We start from the raw sequence: 20322 nt of genomic DNA on the forward strand, positions 1-20322 counted from the left end.
CACCACACACACACACACACAAAGTTTTTCAATCACATATCCAACATACAACATAAAAACAAGATTCCAAAGAATCTCCTGTCCTCCCCTCCTCCCCCTTTGTGGGTCCTATTGTTAACCGTTTCCTCCTGCATCTTTTATAATAATCCAGATCTTTTATAATAATCCAGATCTATGTCCAAAATTTCACCAATAAACTACAAGCGTTATTCCAATCCTACTAATGATTTTAGCTGTTTACAGTGGTTTTTTAAGATAAATTATAAATTTCCCCCATTCCTTATTTAAAAATTGGTCTTCCTGATTTCTGATTCTTCCGGTCATTTTTGCCATTTAAGCATAACCCATCAACTCAGCCTGCCTTTCTTCTCTGGTAGGGACTTTATCTTCTTTCAATCTCTGGCCCAATAACATCTGCATAGCCATGGTCACATACATAAATAGTCTTTCCTGCTCCATTGGGATTTCAGCACCTTGGACCCAGGTCTTCTTGGCTAGCCTCCTAATTGCGCACAAGAAGAGCCCTGCCCATTTTGGGGCCCCCAAATTTGACACCCCCACCTCTCACTCCATTCTAAATAACAGGTGCAGTGCACCCATGTTTCACTCCCAAGGCTCCATGCCCAGGGTGATGGAACAGGTGGAGCTAACTTCTGTCCACCTCTGTGCCCAACACAAGCAGAACCTGAGACCGAAAGCACTCCCATAAGAACCTAAGACGAACCAGATGGACCAGGCTGATGGCCCATCTGGTCTAGCATCTTCATCTCACAGTGGCCACAGGCTTGCTGTCATCTACTGTACAGTAGACTTGCTTTCCAGTACACCTGTCGAACATGCCTAGGGAAGGTATCTTTCCACCCAGGGTAGTAAACGCAGAGGAAAAGGACTTTAGCTTGGTACCTGCAGTGGCCAGGAAATCCAAGCAGGTGATGGGTATATGGTGATGGGTATAATGACTCGGTCTTTGTCTATGGAGTTTTATTGGCAGGGATACTGGAGTGGCTTGCCGGTTCCTGCTCCAGGTGGGATCACGTTTGGTCAAAACTCTCCACTATGACCTGCCCATCTTGGGTGGCCCTGCACGGCATAGCTCATAGCTTCTCTGAGTTATTCGAGCTCCTTCGCCACGGCAAGGCAGTGCCAACAAAGGCCCGTATAGTCAAAGCTATGGTTTCCCCAGTAGCGAAGTATGGAAGTGAGAGCTGGACCATAAAGAAGGCTGATCGCCAAAGAATTGATGCTTTTGAATTATGGTGCTGGAGGAGACTCTTGAGAGACCCATGGACGGCAAGAAGATCAAACCTATCCATTCTGAAGGAAATCAGCCCTGAGTGTTCACTGGAAGGACAGATCGTGAAGCTGAGGCTCCAAGACTTTGGCTACCTCATGAGAAGAGAAGACTCCCTGGAAAAGACCCTGATGTTGGGAAAGATGGAGGGCGCAAGGAGAAGGGGACGACAGAGGACGAGATGGCTGGACAGTGTTCTCGAAGCTACCAGATGAGTTTGACCAAACTGCCGGAGGCAGTGGAAGACAGGAGTGCCTGGCGTGCTCTGGTCCATGGGGTCACGAAGAGTCGGACACGACTAAACGGCTAAACAACAACAAATAACGACTCGGTAGGCGAGCTAAAGCCTTTGGAAACTGGCCTGTGCGTGGCTGGGGCGTGGGTATGTATGGCTCTGCCAAGGCAGGAGGGGGCGGAGCTAAGGGAAGGGCGGAGGCTCCCGCGAGGTAGAGGGCGTCTCCTCGTCGCTTTCGGCGGCGTGCTTGGCATGAAGGCGCTCCATTCATTCCGAGACAGCCAGCGCGGGCGGCAGCGGCGGAGGGGAAAGGCGCGCCTCGCCGGTGGCCGCGAGAAGGAGGCAGCTAGCAGCTGGCCAGCGCCAATCGTCGGTCCCCGGACAGCTCCCTGGCCATTTAAGCCGTCGGAGCTGCGATTGAAGGAGGAAAGGAAGAAAGGGGAGGGGGAAGGAGACCCCGGACTTCTCCAGCCATAAAGGAAGAGGAGGAGCGAGGAGGGGGGAGCAGCGAGGAGGGTGGGGGGAAAGAGGAGATGGGTCTCCTCTAGCGAGACGGGAAGGCTGCGCTGCGGATCTGACGGTGCCGCAGCTCCGAGAAGGCTCGCCATTGTTACCCCAGTTTGGAGAGCCGAGCCCACTGGCGCGCGCACATACACACACACACCTTCCGGCTGCCTCTGTGTGTCTCTCTCTGCAGGCGCTTCGTCTCTTTCCTGGGCTCTCCCGGGGCTCTGGCTGCTGCCGGAGCTCCACATCCAGGCGGCGTGGCGGCTCTGCTTCGGGGTCCTTCTCCCCCCGCGCCTCTCCTTTCCAATGGTCAGGGGTCCTCTCGCCCAGGGACCGAGCAGCAGCGGCGCCCCGATGAGCTGCCTCTCCCGGCTGTGGCTCTTTGTTTTGCTCCTCAAGGTAAGAGATCGCTCGCCCCAGACACCAGCCATCGCTCCCTGTGCCAGGCTCCTTGGCGCTCTTCCTTTGGCCTGGGTAGGGTGGAAGGAGCTAGGGCAACACGCCTGTGCCCGTTTCTTTCCCCTGTTTGTGTATTTATTGAGAAATCTCGGCAATCCTCCACGGTGTTCCTCTGTCTCTCTCTCTCTCTCTTTTTTCGCCCCCCGAGCTTGGGACTTTTCTGAAGCATGGCTAATAGGAGCTGGCACTCAAGGTCGCTTGGTGGGGATCCGCTTCCCAAGGCAAAATGAGGTCACTTTCAACACCACGAGCATCTCTCTCTCTCTCTCTCTCTCTCTCTCTCTCTCTCTCTCTCTCGGTGTCTGTGTCAGCCAGGAATGGCAGGCAAATGGAGGCAGGGGGCAGCTTGGCTGGTTTGATCACCGGGCTGGTTGTCTGGTTGGTGGTGGAGATGGAGGGCTGGAAAAGGTGGCGGTGCGTTTGGTGATTCGAGGCAAGGTGTGCGTGGGTTGCTTTCCGGGTCTTTGTTGTGGTGCTTCTTCAAGGGAACGTGTTGCATGGCTCTCCTCTGCTCCTGCGACTGGCCTGGAGGAGCCAGGGTGAAGGGGGCTGGGTGAATCTGCATCTCAGGGCTTAATCTGAAGTGGGGTGGTTCAATTGAGTCCCTCCTTGAGTCCCTCCTGGCTCAACCCTGGGGCCAGGGAAAGCCCTAACGAGCATCTGTCTTTGCTTCATTGCTCTTCTTTACAAGTCTGGTGAATTGAAGGGTAGGAAAAGTCCTAAGCTCAGGCGGAGAACACTTGCTTTGCCTGCAGAAGGTCCTGGGTTCAATCCCTGACGTCTCCCAAGTAAGTCTGGGAAATACCCCAGTCTAAAAGCCACTTGACATTTAGTTAGACCAAAAGAGCATCTGATTCAAAAGAAGAGACAACTGGTCTGTCTGCTTCAGGATTGTTGACTCCTGCCTTTGCAAACCTGGGGTCCTCCTGGTGTTGAACCAGGTTGGTGAAAGCTTGTCTACAGGATATCGGATGGAGGTCTTTCTAAACCCTGCCTGGGATTGAACCTGGGAGTTTCTGTATGCAAAACACCTGCTTGACCATATGCAGAGAGAAGTGAGGACAGATAACTTGGCTTTATAGTCCTGGTGAGGTGAAGTGCCTCCTGCTCAATTTGACAGACTGTTTATGGGTGGGGAGCAGGAGTGGGGAATTTCATTCCCTGGAGGCGAGTGAAATTCTTATCAAATTTTGGGGTGCTACCTACTTGCTGTCAGTGTTGTCAGAGGTTCCCTGTCTCTCCCACCCCATTCTTCAGAAACTTAGTTTTGCCATCACCTGTTGCTGCAAGAGCAGAGCCACCATTTTTCTCCTCTCAGAATCCCCTTTGGAATTCTGGGTAGAAGAAAGGGCACCCAGGTGGATCTCCATGGATGAAAAACTAAGTTTAAAAAGAGAATGCCTTGTGGCACTGTGGGTTAAACCACAGAGCCTAGGGCTTGCTGATCAGAAGGTCGGTGGTTCGAATCCCCGCGACGGGGTGAGCTCCCGTTGTTCGGTCCCTGCTCCTGCCAGCCTAGCAGTTCGAAAGCATGAAGTGCAAGTAGATAAATAGGTACTGCTCTGGTGGGAAGGTAAACGGCGTTTCTGTGCGCTGCTCTGGTTCGCCAGAAGCAGCTTAGTCATGCTGGCCACATGACCCGGAAGCTGTACGCCGGCTCCCTCGGCCAGTAAAGCAAGATGAGTGCCGCAACCCCAGAGTCATCTGTGACTGAACCTAATGGTCAGGGGTCCCTTTACCTTTATCTTTAAGGCTCTGTAGCTTTCTGTAAATTTTGCCAGCCCCGGACTCCCCAAATCAGGAGTTTCATTATAACTTCAACACATACACACCATCTTGAGATGAAAGTTGTTCATAGAGATCTCTCAGCTCAGCTCTACATCAGCCTGTGGTTGTAAGAGAAAAGATACCTTGGGACAAATCAGGGGTGAGAATCCTGTGGCCTGGCAGAAACCACCAAGACTCCATCTCTCACCATCCCTGAGCATTGGCCATGCTAGAAGGGGTTGATAGGAGTTGGAGTCTAACAAGCTGTAGGGCCACAAATTCCCCATCCCTGAAATTCGCGATTTTTCTTCATTAGTTTCCAGTATAGATTTTCAGAGTGCTTCAACCCCACCTTCCAGAGTGCCTTAATCAGTTAAAACAAGGCAATCCCTCCCCATGAGCTGTCTAAAAAGACAGGGCACACAAGGAAAAGGGGATGGGGAGGAAGAAGGGGAGAAAGCAAACATTTTAAAAAATAATATAGAGGCCAATATTATTATTTTTAAAAAAAACATACACCATTTCTCCAGCTTGGTGCAAAGAAATTTTAAAAAATTGGGAATCACATCCACACTTGTATCCAACTTACATTAGATTAAATTATATATAAATGGATCAGTGCCAAATATTTGCACCTCTGCTATGTCAAAACAATTCCTTGCTACTTTCCCTCTTTTGGTATATCAAACATTTGTTGGATCAAAAGTTCTCTCCTAATTCCTCAGATATTGGCAAACATGGTGACAGCCCTATCCATATATGTTATTAGGCAATGATGACTGAACGACAATTGCTTTCTCATGAGGCCCATTAGCTTCTGTGTTTTCTGGATTCTGATGTCTTTTTCTCAAGTCACCAACTTACAGCTAGGAAGAGTTTTGAGGGAGAAGGAGCTATCCGTTCAGCACTGCAGACCCAATCTCCATTCATATACTACTGTGCAGAGCAGCTAAGGAGTTTTCCATAGCTAATGGGCTTACACGCTCATACCTGAACACACTCTTTGAAAATAAGCTAAACTGGTTTCAGCGGAACGTACTTCTGCATAATGTGCTTAGGATCAGTCTGTTAGAAGGAGAGAAATATACAGCTTGTGAAACTGCCTTAGACTGAGTCCATCTAGTTTGACATTGTCAACACAGATTGGGAGCGACTCTCCAGGGTCTCAGAAAGGGGTCTTTCCCAGCCCATTCTGGGGATGGAAGCTGGGACCTTTTGCAGACAAAGCATGCACTCTCTACCACTGTGCTAAGGCCCCAGTTCCCCTCAGTCCCATCAACTCTTGTTGATTACTAATTGAACATGCAATTATTCTACATTGTTCTAGCCACTGGGTTTGCTTGCACCCAACTGAGAGCCAATGTCCAGGAAGGAGCCATTGTGTGGACTCAGAGCGGGGACTGGAAACCTGTAATCCTCCAAAGGTTGCTGGATGCCAGCTCCCACTGGCCTCAGACAGCATAGCCAATGATCAGGGATCATTTCCTGACTCAAGTCAATGTTCTGGCTCTTACCTTGAAGGCCCTATGAGATCTATGCCCATCCTACCTTAGGGATTGCCTGTTTCTAAATTATTCTCATCCCCACTCCCATTCCCTCTGCTCATCTGGAGAGGCTCTGCTCCACAATGGCATCTGCTTTGCCTTCCCCGTTTTGTGCAGCTGCCTTGCTTGTTGCCAGATCAAGACTTTTATTGATGCAGGCCTTTCTGAGCCGATCGTTTGGTCTCTTTTATGCTGCTGCTTGTAGAAGAGGAGGAGAGGTTTTAGGTCATGGTGTCCTCTGTGACTGAAATCTTGAGAAATTACTGCTGCTTTGGACATTTTTATTGGAAAAGCTGTTAGTGGATGTTGGGAAGCCCATAGCTGTGTGAGGACTGGCTCAACCTGGGGATCAGGTGGACGTTTTGACATGCTTCTTTCCACAAGTGGGGTGGGGAACCTCAGGCATGAGGGCTAAATGTCACCTTCCAAGCCTCTCCCCAATACTATTCTAAGACCTCATCTCTCACTACTCTGCACTCCCCTCAAATGCTTCTGCCTGGCTGGAATGTGTCCTTGAAATGTGAAAGGAGCTCTTGCTTGATTGATTGCTTGCTTGGATGGATGATGAAGATGTGTGTTCAAAGGAAAGAGTGGCAGCCTTTGCCCCACCCACTTTCCTCTCTTGTCCCACTCACCAATTGCATGCTGCCCCTGGAAAGTTGCTAGTGAAGGAATGTGGCCCCTTGCTGTCGAACAATGGCTGTCAGAGGCATTGGCAATCCACTGCATTAACAGGGCACTGGTCCACCTAGCTCCATATTGTCGACACTGGCTGGCAGTGACTCCAGACTTCAGACCAGGGTATCTCTCAGCTCTACTTAGAGATGTTGAGGGTAGAACCTGAGAGCTTTTCTGTGCAAAGCAGATGCGCTACAGTCTTCTCCAGTGACATGGAATGAGTTTCACTTGTTTTTGGCCACCTTTTTCATCTCAGCCGTTGTCTTTTAGCTTTTATTGCATTGTGGCTCGTTTCGTATTTCAGCTTTTATTATAGTTTATTATTGCTGCTGTTACTGCCTGGGATCTATTCCGGTAATGCGTGACTTAGACATGTTAAAAGTAAAATGATCTGTGAGCTATGAAGCCTTGGCTTCAGATCCTGCCTGAGCCACACTCTAGCTAACCTTAGTCAAGTCCTTCTCTCTGCTTCCAACTAACAATGCAAGAGGACAATAGCAGTGTCTTTCCTGCAAGACTGCTAGAAGTATCACTGAGCTAATGTCCCAGTTCAGCTAAACAGCTAGAACCATGGTTAGATGTGATCTAAAGGGCATGCACTGGTTAACAAACCAGGATATCAAGCTATGATTAAACCCCAGTTTGTTTTAACAAACTAGAGTTAGAATAAGCCACAGTTCCTGGAGTTGGACATAATGGGAAACTGTGGCTCTGTCCATGTGCAGAGCTATGTATGATCAAATGTAAATGGCTGGTCCTGATTTCCCTGGTCCTGAGATGGGTTGCCTCACTGAGTCTGCTCCCTGATGCTCACACATTTCGGAGGGATACCTTCAAGAGAGCACCTACTCACTATAGATGTCCTGATCAATACATCAGTGTTTATACATCAGAAGCTGCTCACATGTAGATGCTTCCCTGGAAGCAACCACATTGAATGCATGACTGTTGAGAGGAGAGGGACATCAGCCAGATGCATGGTCCTGTTTTCCCTCAATATTGCCTAGTCCTACACCCAGGTAACATCTGAATAGACATTGGCGTTTAGTCAAAAGTGGAAGGGTTTCAGTTTATTTATTGATACTTTGCCAAAGATATACAAAAGTTTATACCCAAAGATATAAAAAATTTCACACCCACCCTGTGGAATGCCCTTCCACCAGATGTCAAAGAGGGGGAAAAACCTACCAGACTTTTAGAAGATATCTGAAGGCTGCCCTGTTTAGGGAAGCTTTGAATGTTTAGACTATTGTATTTTAATATTTTGTTGGAAGCCGCCCAGAGGGGATGGGGAAACCCAGCCAGATGGGCGGGGTATAAATATATTATTATTATTATTATTATTATTATTATTATTATTATTATTATTTACTGAAATAAAAGGGATTGTTTATTATAAAAAAGGAACAGAGGCGGAAAGAAAAAAATAAAATAAAAAAGGAAATAAAGGAAAGAAGAGAGAGGGGAAATAAAGAAAGATAAAAAGACTTCCAGTTCTCTGTCCTGCAGCTAAATGTAGTATTTACTCATTAATTTCCAACCATTCTATCTTCTATAAACCCATATTTTTTTCAATCTTCAAATACAAATACTGCAATTTCAAATCTGGATATTACAAGTGGAGGGGTTTCAGACAGGAGTCTCTCCACAAAAGACAAAAGATGTATATGATCTGAAGAGAAACTAGAGTATCAGGCGGGGTCTCTCCCAGCCATACCTGGAGCTGCCGGGGATTGAACCTGGGACCATCTGCATGGAAGGCAGATGCTCTGCCACTGAGCTATGGCCCTTAATGCACGCAACTAACTTAGGACTAATCATTTCAATGGATCGATTCTAACATAGTTGGATACAACCTATTGTCTTTGGGAACCTATTCCCTCCCCTCCAAAAAGCTCCAATCTCTAGGTCAAGTGTGCTGAGCGTTTGAGTATCACATTGTCTGTGCTCACAGCATATTCCCAGTCTCATGGCTGCACCAGTGACACACTGATAGAAGAAAGAGCCAGTGCCATCTATATTACCTTTGCCCCCCTCGCCAGCCCTTTCCAATTACTGCAGAGCCAGATAGAACAGGGTCAGCGTATTTTCTTGACGGATTCATTTCTCTGAGTTCTGCTTAACACTGCAAGCTTGGTTACACACGACATTTTAGTCTGTGAGCCTGTTGGTCCTTCTTCCCCCCTCCACCCCCCCCCCCCAGAGTGCATTTCATACGCTCCACGAAACTTTGCTACAGAGAGAGCTGCCAGCCACCCAGGCTCCGCGCCATTGGCTGTAATTAACATTGCGCTCAGATGACAGCGTTCGGCACATATGCAAAAAAGGAAAAGAAAAGCTAGTGCCCGAGAGTTCCCGATCTCTTCCCCAAGAGAGAACGGTGATGGTCATTTTTCACATGACTAAGCCTTAATCATTAGCGTTGCTTGGAAATGGGTGTGTCCTTTCCTTAAAATCCTGGTCCTGTAAACCTCCGATTCAGCAACACAAGCATGAAACTTGCAGAAAGCAGCTGGCAGCGATGCCAATTTGCATAAAATATTTTTTTTGGGGGGCAGGTAAGACCCACCCTAGGTAATCAATTGCAAGATGTGGCACATGCACCCCATTTGAATGGTACTGTCCATCAACTTTTGGGATTCTCACTCCCCTCAAATACTTTATGGGGGGCAGGGGGTGAAGGGACCTCTGCCCCTAGGAGTTGGCTCCTATGATAGCCGGGAACACTAAAGCCAAGAGAATCTCATCGTGTTGGAGGGAGAAAGCTCTGCTCCACTGGTCTAAATAGGCCTGTGAGTCTGTTTCAGCCAAGTCATATCTATGTGCCCTACTGTCAGGCGTCAGGGAATCTGATCCCCACCCCCACCCCCAGGCAGGCTGCCAGGGATAAATAGACAAGAAAAACTCTTACCAAAGTCATTTATTCAATATTCACAGAGAGAGGCTTAGAAAGGGAGCCACTTGGAGTAATGGCATTGCTCAGAGTAATCTCCACCCCCTTCCCTTCTCAATCGTCAACAGCACCACTCCTATTACGGTGGCTTGCCTCTTTTCTCTCAGTACTCACCGGGTTTTGGGAGAAGGGGTGGTGGTGGTCTGGAATGCTTTCTAATGCTAATGTGTCAACCAGTTGCTCTGGCTCTGCTTCTCCCCTCCTCTTCTCCCATTTTTCCCCAGCTTTGTCCCTCATCTATCTCTGAGCCGTGACCTTCTGCAAACTACTGTTGTAAATCTACACTGTCTTCCTCTTCTCTGTGTGGTGTAGGAGGAGAGGGGGCAGTCTCCACCATGTGGGAATGTTCAGGGATGGAGGAGAGGATATATTGTTTGGTTATAGCCTTTCCAACTTGTGTTAACAAGTTCACAATTTAGCAGAGTAACATCCCCCTTTTTAAACTCACAGCGGAGTAACAACTGTTCTGATATTTACCCCTTATTCCCTCATAAAAGATAAGACACGACACAGTCTTCTATAAAAGTATAAAAAGAGTTTACTCACATTCTGTTCACAATCGGATCCCAGAAGGCAGACTTAGTTTAGAACAGTAACATACACCTGGAAACTATTTCATAAGGAGACAGTCCCTTTGTCCTCTCTTGGCTGAAGAGAGCATCTTTGGCTAAACAGATGTTGCTTCTTTGATGTATGTAGTCAAAGAGAGAGAGATGGCAGCCAGTCCTATGCTTTTGTTACCTGCACAGGTGAGGCCACGCCCACCTCTAGTCACATGCAGAGGAAGTCTGTCCCAGCCCAGAAGGAAACAGGAAGTTTACCTGCTGGCTGGACAAACATTCCTCCCCGTGTGTAAACATGTTCACTCTAGGAATGTTGTACTTGACTGCTCTTGTGTTTCACATCCCACACACCACTCTTCCTCAGTCCAGCCCCTGACACCTACGCTTGACACCAGAACTTTCCCTGAGTGCAGAGCTACATAAGAAGAACCCTGCTGGATGAGGCCAATGGCCCATCTCGTCCAGCATCCTGTTCCTACAGTGGCCAACCAGATACCTGTGGGAAGCCTGAAAGGACTCAGGAGCAACAGCCACTCTCTCCACTGGTATTCAAAGGCATAATGCAGGCATAGGCAAACTTGGCCCTCCAGATGTTTTGCAACTACAACTCCCATCATCCCTGACTACTGGTCCTGTTAGCTAGGGATTATGGGAGTTGTAGTCCCAAAACATCTGGAGGGCCGAGTTGGCCTATGCCTGGCATAATCCCTCTGGCAGTGGAGGTGGAGCTTAGATATCATGGCTAGGAGTCACTGATAGCCTTATTTTCCATGAATTGATCTAATGTTCTAATCTAAAGCCATCTAGGTGGGTGACCATCAGTGCCTCTGATGGGAGCAAATTCCATAGGTTAGCTATGCACTGAGATTAAAATATACTCTGTGTGCAGCATTATGGCCAGGATGGATAAGCCTGTTGCCCTCCAGAGGTTGTGAGAATGCAGTTCCCATCAGCCCCAGGTCTGCCATGTTTGGGAGTCCAACAGCATCTGCACAGCCACAGGTCCCCCTCCTAGCGCAGCAAGCCAGAAGATGATGAGGACAACAGCTTAGTGTTGACTCCGAAGGCTGGGGTGATGGTTTGAAACAGGGATGTTCAAAGAAGCACAAACGCCTCGGCTTCAGTGAAAGCAGCCCTAAGTGGAGCTCCCACAGCTCCCTTCCCTTGAGCATGCTGGCCCAAATTTGGCTTGCACCCAGCTGCTGCCACTCCCTGCTCACTCTGCCAGTCCTTCTCCTGGGGGAGGTGGAAGGAGAAGGAGACGACTTGCTAACAAGGAGAGGGTTGGAAGCAGCAGTGGTGGCGGACATTCCCAGAGGCAGGAACTGATGCCGATTGCCTCTGCTCTGGGGATTCATAGACATGACTCTAAGCCTCCTAATCCCTGGCTGGCAGTGATGCTCCACTTGTCATTTGCTGCTGAGGAGGAGGTAGAGGTCTGGGCTACTTTCCAAAGTTTTCACTTGTGCGGAAACCAAGTGTTCTGTGGCACTCTTGACAGCACCCTGGCAAAATGACAAGTTGTCTAGTTTCCTTCTGTCCTCTGATCCCAGTTGATCCTCCCTCAAACCTCAATAGGCCTCTAAATACCAGTTGTTGGGTCCTGCTTGTGGGGTTTCCATTAGCACCCAGTTGGCCACTGGGAGAACTGGATGCTGGACTTTGATGGGCCTCCAGGCTGATGCAGCAGCCCTGTTATGTGCAGATACCTAGTTACGAGTTACATATTCTACATCACGTTTTATGGGTGCATTTCTGCATAATTTTCTGTCTTTACTCTTCTGGTTTGCCCTTGAGTGCCTGTACAATTAAACACTGTGCACAGTGCAAATTGACTTCAGATAAAATTAAAAGCCAATAAGTCTACATTAAGTAAGTATTTTCAGCACTTGCTAAAAAGGCTTTTTGTTTAGACTAGCCTGTCCAGACACATAGATATTGTGTTTTGATCTCTTTTTGGTTTAATGTTGATTTTAATATGTCTTTCATATGTTTATAACTTCTTCTTCTTAAGTGTTTTTATCAATAATTTAATTTTTTTATAAACCCCTTAGAGTTTTTGTTACTAGGAAGCGGTATATAAATTTTGCTAAATAATTAAATGATGTATCAATGCCAGCTAGCCAGAGACTTAAAACCTATAAAGTATATCATGAGAATAAATAAAATCAGATTGGTCAGGTTCACCAATGGCTTTCTGAAATTAAGTATGTCTTGGCCAGCCTCATAACAAACAGAAGTGAATGAGTGTCAGATGATCACAATGAAACTCAACACATTTGATTGATGGGGCCTTTGGAGAGACCTCAAAGCTCATGGTTGTTGGCTAAACAGCATTTTTGGTACCCACTAAATATTTTCTGAAACGTTGGGCTGAAGGTGTGGCTAGAGCAGTGATGGCCAAACTTGGCCCTTCAGCTGTTTTGGGACCTCAATTCCCATAATCCCTGACCACTGTTCCTGTTAGCTAGGGATGATGGGAATTGTCGTCCCAAAACAGCTGGAGGGCCAAGTTTGGCCATCACTGGGCTAGAGAGACCTATATCATCATTCAGTGGTCCTGTTCTATCTCCTAAATATGCAAAACCCAAAATGATCCCTTCTTCTTTTCACAAAAAAAGGAAAACGCATTACTCTTTCCAACAAATGAAATAAATCCCTTTTGTGTTAGGATTATTGAATTACTTATTTTGTGGTTGAAACAAAATCTTTAAGCAGTGCTTTCCAGCTTGGCAATGGATCTGAAATAAAGTAAAAAAAAAAAGCCCAGAAATGTGCAAATGTAATACCGAAAGCAAGGAGAGAGGCTAATCTCTGTGTGCTGGGAAATGACTTTGTCTTTGAAATGAAGCCAAATGTATGGACTCATTTTTAATGTAGCTGCACATTGCAGTAGTCCATCCGCCCCTATCACCCCTCCACCATGTAACTGTGCATTTCATAAGGAGAGCTTGTTGTACAGGAAGGAGAAAGAATAGCCAGACCAAATTACTGTAGATTGTTTGCAGGTTTCTGAGCACCCAGCTGATGGAAGAGCAGGATATTCATTTGCATCTGCGTCATGGCATTGGCTAGCTGCTCTTGTTGCCAGCCAATATGCACCCCTGCCAGAGACCGCTAGCTGTTGCCTGTGATTTGTGGAGCATGACTATAGGTGGCTTGCTGGGAAGCCAGGACCCCCTCCTGACTAGTATGCCATACCCTCCAAGTTCCCCGAATTTCCAGGGACAGTCCTGGAATTATGAAAGCCATCCCAGCTTCCGATTTGATCCCAGAATGTCCCTGTTTTCCCCACCAGTGCTGCCACTGCTGAGCTCAGGGAAGAGGATGAGCTGATTCTTGTCCCAGGCAGGAGCGATGAAGGAGCTTCTCATTAGCCATCCATGCCTTTCCATGGCTGCCTCTGCCAGCCTTCTCCCTTGGGCAGCTCATAGGGGCTGCTGGAGAGAGGGCAAGGAGCAGGAGAGGCTGCCATTTCCAAGGCCCAGCTCTGTGTGACATACCTGCTCTGAGGGGCCAGGCCGCCCCGGGCGGGAAGAGAGGGGGAGCGCAGCAGAGCGCAAGAAGTCTTGATTTTAAAAATAAACATTTTGTGCATCTGCAACTCATCTTGCCCATTTCTAAAATTTATTTATCGGTGTGTGTGTTTTTCTTTTTGTGAATCTACCAAGAATAAAATACAGTGGTACCTCGGGTTAAGAACTTAATTCATTCTGGAGGTCTGTTCTTAACCTGAAACTGTTCTTAACCTGAGACACCACTTTAGCTAATGGGGCCTCCCGCTGCTGCCATGCGATTTCTGTTCTCATCCTGAAGCAAAGTTCTTAACCTGAGGTACTATTTCTGGGTTAGCGGAGTCTGTAACCTGAAGCACCTGTAACCTGAAACGTCTGTAACCCGAGGTACCATTGTAATATAGAATCAGGATTAAGGTGTTTTCTTAGGACAGTTGAGGGCATGTGATCCATTGGTGTAGTGGTGCCAGCGCTCACCCTTCTTCTGACAGGAAGTGAGGGGACAAAAAACCAGGGGTTGAGGAGGATCAATTTTTCTTGAGGGGAGGAGTGAGAAATGTCCCTATTTTCATCTGAGGAGTGTAAATAACATCAGAATATCCTGCTGCCTCAGGCCAATGGTCCATCCCCAATGCTAACTCATATATTTGGAAATGTTCCTCATGTAACCTGAGAGTACTCATCAGAAAACCAGGATTAGTTGCTGCTCTCCATTGAGAGTATACTGCTGGCAGATGTGAGGCTGGCGCCACATAATGGTGTAGAACATCCCTTATCAGGCCCTTGGAATTAGACTCTCTCCAAGTGAAAAACCTAAGTAAACAACAGAGTCCCGTGATTCCTCTACAAGAGAACAATGCGTCTTCAAGAAGGTTACAGGGCGCTTGTGTGTTTATATGTGTGAGAGCAGCAAATAATGGATTAGCAAATCCTTTCGCAAAAAAGCCTTATGTTTCTGAGAGCACTTCTTTGATTTTGAGCAGGAAATGTAAGCAGAATAACCGAAACAAACAAGAGAAATAATCAAAACAAACATAATGACTCTCAAAGTGTGTGTAGGCATGCATTCCTCATTGTCTTCCCCATCAATCCTGCTTCTGTAGAGCTGTGATGAATACATGGTGGTTTGGACCGGTGGGATCTCTCTGTGAAAAGCCTCTTCAGCTTACGCATGGAGGCTTCCTCACTGTAGACTGTCAAGCATCAGCAGGTAGGTTAGGATGATCTGTGTGAAGCCAGAGGTAGAAATACCTGGCATGGCTCCATTATCCATTCACTTGTTGACTGAAAACTTAAGAATCATTTCGGACCGAGTGCCTTCTGGCAGTTACCACACTGTGAGAAGTAAAGCTACAGGGAACCAGGCAGAGGGCCTTCTCGGTAGTGGCACCCACCCTGTGGTAAAAAAGGTAAAGGACCGATGGACAGTTAAGTCCAGTCAAAGGTGACTATGGGGTTGCGGTGCTCATCTCGCTTTCAGGCTGAGGGAGCCAGCGCTTGTCCACAGACAGCTTTCCAGGTCATGTGGCCAGCAAGACTAAACCGCTTCTGGCACAACAGAACACCGTGATGGAAACCAGAACCCACAGAAATGTTGTTTACCTTCCTGACGCAGCAGTACCTATTTATCTACTTGCACTGGTGTGCTTTCGAACTGCTAGGTTGGCAGAAGCTGGGATGGAGCAACGGGAGCTCACTCCATCGTTAGGATTTGAACTGCCAACCTTCTGATCGGCAAGTGCAAGAGGCTCAGTGGCTTGGACTACAGTGGAATGCCCTCCCAGTGGAATGTCAAGGAGATGAGTAATTATATATCTTTTAGGAGATATCTGAAGGCAGCCCTGTATAGAGAAGCTTTTTAAGGTTTAATGTTTTGCTATATATGCTGGTAGCCACCCAGAGTGGCTGGGGCAACTCAGTCAGATAGGCAGGGTACAAATAATAAATTATTATTATTATTATTATTATTATTATTATTATTATTATTATTATGGCTTTTCTCTATCCAAGCACCTCCCGCCTGGCAGAACTCGTTGGCACCAGGTGAGTTTCTCTGTGGACTACAGCTCTCATAACCATTGCCCATCCTAACTGGGGGTCAATGGGAATTGGGGACCCAGTGTCTGGAGATCCACATCTTCCCCATCCCTGACCTCTACTCTTGCCTATGGCCCCTTCTGCACTATACATCCATAGCAGGATCATACCACTCTAAATTGCTTCCCACAAAGAATCCTGGGAAGCATAGCTTGCTTAGGGTGCTGAGAACTGTTAGGAGATCCCTATTCCTTTCACAGAGCTGCAATTCCCAGAAGTCCCTGGGAAAAGGGGTTGACTGTTAAGCCATTCTGGAAATTGTGTGAACTGCAGAACGTGATGACACCTTACATTTTTATGTATATAAGAAGATATGAAGATTCAATGAAGTCAGGTGCCACTTAGGAACTAAATTGTACCTAGTTTATCCACAATCTAACCAATAGATTATGAACCAATAGGCCAGAGCAGATAAGACAATACTCCCTGACCCCATTACAAGCTTTCTGGCATCCAGGCTTACTTGTGGGTCCCAGGAACTAAGCTCAACCACTGCCCTATCTGCATAGGAGCTGCTTAAGTTGAAACTAGATTGTGCTCTCCTCTATAAACTTAGTGGCACTTTCATTTATTACAGTCTCACAGCTACCATCAGAAATTAGCCCCATGCTTTTCAGCTTTGCTGGCCACTTAAGAGAAAAATAAATCTTTTAAATTATTGCACCCAGTCTTCAAAGTTTCCCTGAAGAGCTTTTGATTCCTTCCCCACTTACCTCTCCCACCCCCATGAGAGCCTTTGCAATGAATTTGTTTAGGTCTTTTTATCAGAGTCTTGAGTGGATTACGTATATTCTCCCCATTAATTGTGCACCGCCACCCCCAACCTTTCTGATAGGCAAATGTGTTCTCCTCTACACCAGAACAAATTGATGGCCCATAAAATAGATACTCGGGCATTATCATTAAGATGATGGGATTTTACATCAAGGTCTCCATGGGTTCTATGCCCATAATCAACAGCAACCGAGGTGCTTTTGCAAAATGCACTGGGATTTAGGCTGCCATATTACCAGTGAGTATCAATAACATCTGGGTACTGTCATTTCAGTCCTTGCATTGCAAGAAACAAAGTGTGTGCATCTCTCATGCAGGTGTGGATAACATTTGGCACTCCAGATGTTTCTGCACTACAGCTACCAACATCTCTGGCCACTGGCCGTGCTTGCTGGGGCTGATGGGACTTGTAGTACAGCCCCAACTGGAGGGCCAAAGGTTCCCCACACCTAATGGTTCTTGGATAAGGTCTAGTAGGATTGTGGCTCCCAAGCTGTTGCTGTGGTTGATACTGTTCAGCAGGAAGCCAGGTTCAGATCCCCACTCAGCCATTGAAGTTACTGGGTGAGTTTCACCTAGCCACTTTCTTTCAATCTAATCTACCTTCCAGGAGGGGGCAAACTGTGTGTGACGTCTTGAGCTGCCTGGAGGAATGGATCAATATGATTTTTTATTTTTTAAATGCTATGTGATCAAACGATCCTTGAAATCAGATACAAGATTCAAAGCACTGGCCTGGTTCGCACTTCATAGCAAGCCAAACTATGGGTTACCAGGAATAGGGGGCTGTGGTGGCTTCTAGGGAGCAGCTTACCCTACTTTGCTTCTCCCTGGTCTTTTGAGCTCATCCCAGCACAGCAGCTAAGCCAAGTGGTGTTGTGGTTAAGCCCTCTCTTCCTTAACTGCAATATGTAGTTAAGAACAAACAAGAACCCAGGGTCTGTCATGGAGAGGAGACCAAATAGAGGCTTCGTAACCAAAACCCAACTTTCACACATAAGAGCCTCATTTAGTCCAATACTCTGTTCTCACAGTGGTTAACCAGATGCCCATGGGAAGTCTAGAAGCAGGATCTGAGTGCAACAACAATCTCTCTGCTTGTGCTGGTCTTCAGAGGCATACTGCCTCTGACAGTTGAGGGAGAACATAGCCACCATCATGACTAGCTTATCAAATGGTTTACGGGGGGGGGGGGGCAAATCCATTTAAATATATATATGTGTGTGTGTGTATAAATTTTCCAAATTACATTTCAAAATATCCATTTAAACAACCTTAAATCATTGACTTTCCTTCTTCTCTTCCCGTGGTTCATTTTGCATACCATACATCCCTGCATATTTTACATGAACTTAACCATTTGCTAATCCATTGTTTCATCCATCAAAGCTTATTTAAACTGTAGGATTTATCTTAATGCTGCCAGCGTTTTTAAATGAACACAGTTTTCACCCATATATTCAGGAAACATTTTCCAGTCTTCTTTAAACGTGCATTCTTCTTGTCTTCTTATTCTATATGTTAAGTCTGGAAGCTGTGCATATTCCATTAGTTTAAGTTGCCATTCTTCTTTGGTTGGGACCTCACTCGTTTTCCATTTTTGGGCTAACGAAACACGGGCCACAGCACCAGCGTACATAAGCAGTCCTTTTTGACACCTGGGAATTTCCCTCAGAATTATCCTCAACAAAAAGAACTCTTTTTTAAAAATGTACTTTAATTCATTATATATCATTTCCCAATACTCTTGTACCCTTTTACAAGTCCACCACATATGATAAAAGCAGAATGCCACTTTTAGTGCCATTGGCAGTTCCTGGTATGGCAAGCCAGGAAAGCCAATAATCATCAGCACCCCCTCCTCTCTCTCATATTTGACAAGGGCCCTAAAGGGACAGGCATGTTGCATCCTCTCTGGGCCTCCAACTACCCAAACTTTGCTAGGGGTGCGGTGCCCATTGTGCAGAGCTCTGTCTGCTAGGGGCCTTGAATGGAGCAGGCCATTAGGGAGTGTGAAAATAATTGGGTCTCTATTGCAGTGCATTCAGCCCAGAAGCAGAATCAGCTGCATACCCCTGGGGTCCCTTGGAGAACCATAGACAGAGGGTGAGGATCATGCCCCTTCCATTTATTCACCGCAAAATTGCGGTGTGTGGTTTTTTGTTGTTGTTGTTTTTTATTTTAAGGGAAAGGCTCCGCAGGTTTTTGCAGAAAAGGAAGTGATTTATAATATGTGTCAGTGGAACACTGTCGTACAGGGAGAAGATTAACATGCATAATTTCAGACGCAACAGTATTTAGAATTCAGAATTGCCCGCTTAATGCAAATGTCCTGACTTAAATACTGTGCTTCGTCTTAATTAGATAAAATAATCCTTCATTGCTTGGGTAGTTCAGTAAATTAGTCGCTGGCCTAACAGCCCCAGAATCGTGATCACACATTACTTAATCCATATGGATTTTGAAAAGGGAGACAAAATGGGAAAGAGACAGATATATTTGCCTGTGACTGAACCCATCAGGTGTCATTTATTAAACTGTATTGTACGACCCAGATATAAAGCCATTGGGGCTGATTGGCAAGGATTGCAAAGGTCTGGCTTGGTGGCCCCTGCCTTGGAAAGGAGGTGGGTACTTAGAGCATCCACACCCAAAAGACCGAACTGCTCATAAGCCTTGCTGTGCTCTCCAGATACTGTGGACGAAAACTCCTGTCATTTCTGACAATTGGCCATGCTGCCTGGGTCTGACAGCTGTAATCCAAAACGTCTGGAGGGCACCAGGTTGGGGAAAGCTTATGATCTGTGAACAATTACAGTAGAAGCCTATGGATTCTCACTCAGAGGTGAGCTCCGCTGTTTTCAATGGAATTTGCTCCCTGTGTAGGATTGGGGGGGGGGAGGACGCAGGTGGCGCTGTGGTCTAAACCATGGAGCCTCGGGCTTGCCGATCGGAAGGTTGGTGGTTTGAATCCCCACAGTGGGGTTAGCTCCCTTGGTTCAGTCCCAGCTCCTGCCAACACTCTGTGAGGTGAGTGGGGCTGAGAGACTTCAGAGAAGTGTGACTAGCCCAAGGTCACCCAGCAGCTGCATGTGGAGGAGCGGAGACGCGAACCCGGTTCACCAGATTACGAGTCTACCGCTCTTAACCACTGCACCACACTGGCCACAGGTTCCCCATCCTTGATCTAGGGGAAATATTCTGGCCCGTAGCCCACAAGGCTCACCCCACAGGGCAGTTTTGAACAGAACTGGGGGCTTCTGGTTCTTGCCTTGGCAGCTCCTGACAGACTTAGAAGTTTAAGTAAGTTCCGTGGATTACAACATCCAAGTTTGTCTGCTTAGGATCAGCCCATTTGTAGAAAGTGTGTCGCCATGGCTTTCCCCCTGATCCATCAGCTGGACCAGTCACTCGTCCTGAGCTCCTTTGAGAAGAGGAGCATTTGAAACTCTAATTGCCCAGTTGGATGTGGTGGATCCTTGCCAGGAAAACAATTTTTTAAAAGTAAAGTATTTTTGCTGCACGAACTGAAACTCCTTTAGCTGCTTCTAGCAGCATTTGCATGGTGTTGCTTCCATTTCAGATGATATCACACGCTCATCTGTGGGTAAACAAAAGACTTCTAGTACCACATGAGACATCTTCGTCTTTTGTTTCCACTCGCTTCCATGCCGAAACCCTCAATTGCTTGTTGGAGGGAAAGGTAACTATTTTACAGGATATCCAGAGCTCTGTAATTTCCTGGTAATGACTGCATAACAATGGGAGCAGAGCACAACCTGCACATCACAAGACTATTATCTAGCACTTGGAATTTAATACGATTCTCTGCTGTTGTGCACTTCAGGTTGATTGGCTCACATGGCAATTCTGAAGCTCCCCCAACCTGTATTGTTAGAAATCATTTCTGAAGTACTCTTCGCTTAATGTACAATCATT

The 20322-nt window shown here is 46.8% G+C and overlaps 1 protein-coding gene and 1 non-coding gene across 3 annotated transcripts in view; one reads left to right on the plus strand and one right to left on the minus strand.

Annotated features, from left to right (window-relative positions):
- The first annotated feature begins 1737 nt into the window (after nt 1-1737).
- Nucleotides 1738-20322, plus strand: part of PTPRO (protein tyrosine phosphatase receptor type O) — a 130551-nt gene continuing 111966 nt past the window's right edge. For both annotated transcript variants that reach the window (XM_053405039.1, XM_053405040.1), the window contains exon 1: nt 1738-2432. In XM_053405039.1, coding sequence (XP_053261014.1) covers nt 2340-2432 — 93 coding nt within the window. In that variant the 5' untranslated portion in view covers nt 1738-2339. The remainder of the gene's footprint in view (nt 2433-20322) is intronic.
- TRNAG-UCC (transfer RNA glycine (anticodon UCC)) lies at nt 8200-8270 on the minus strand. The gene has a single exon. It is a non-coding gene; the product is annotated as a tRNA-Gly (tRNA).

Source organism: Podarcis raffonei, chromosome 10, assembly GCF_027172205.1.
Source record: "Podarcis raffonei isolate rPodRaf1 chromosome 10, rPodRaf1.pri, whole genome shotgun sequence".
Lineage (NCBI taxonomy): Eukaryota > Metazoa > Chordata > Lepidosauria > Squamata > Lacertidae > Podarcis > Podarcis raffonei.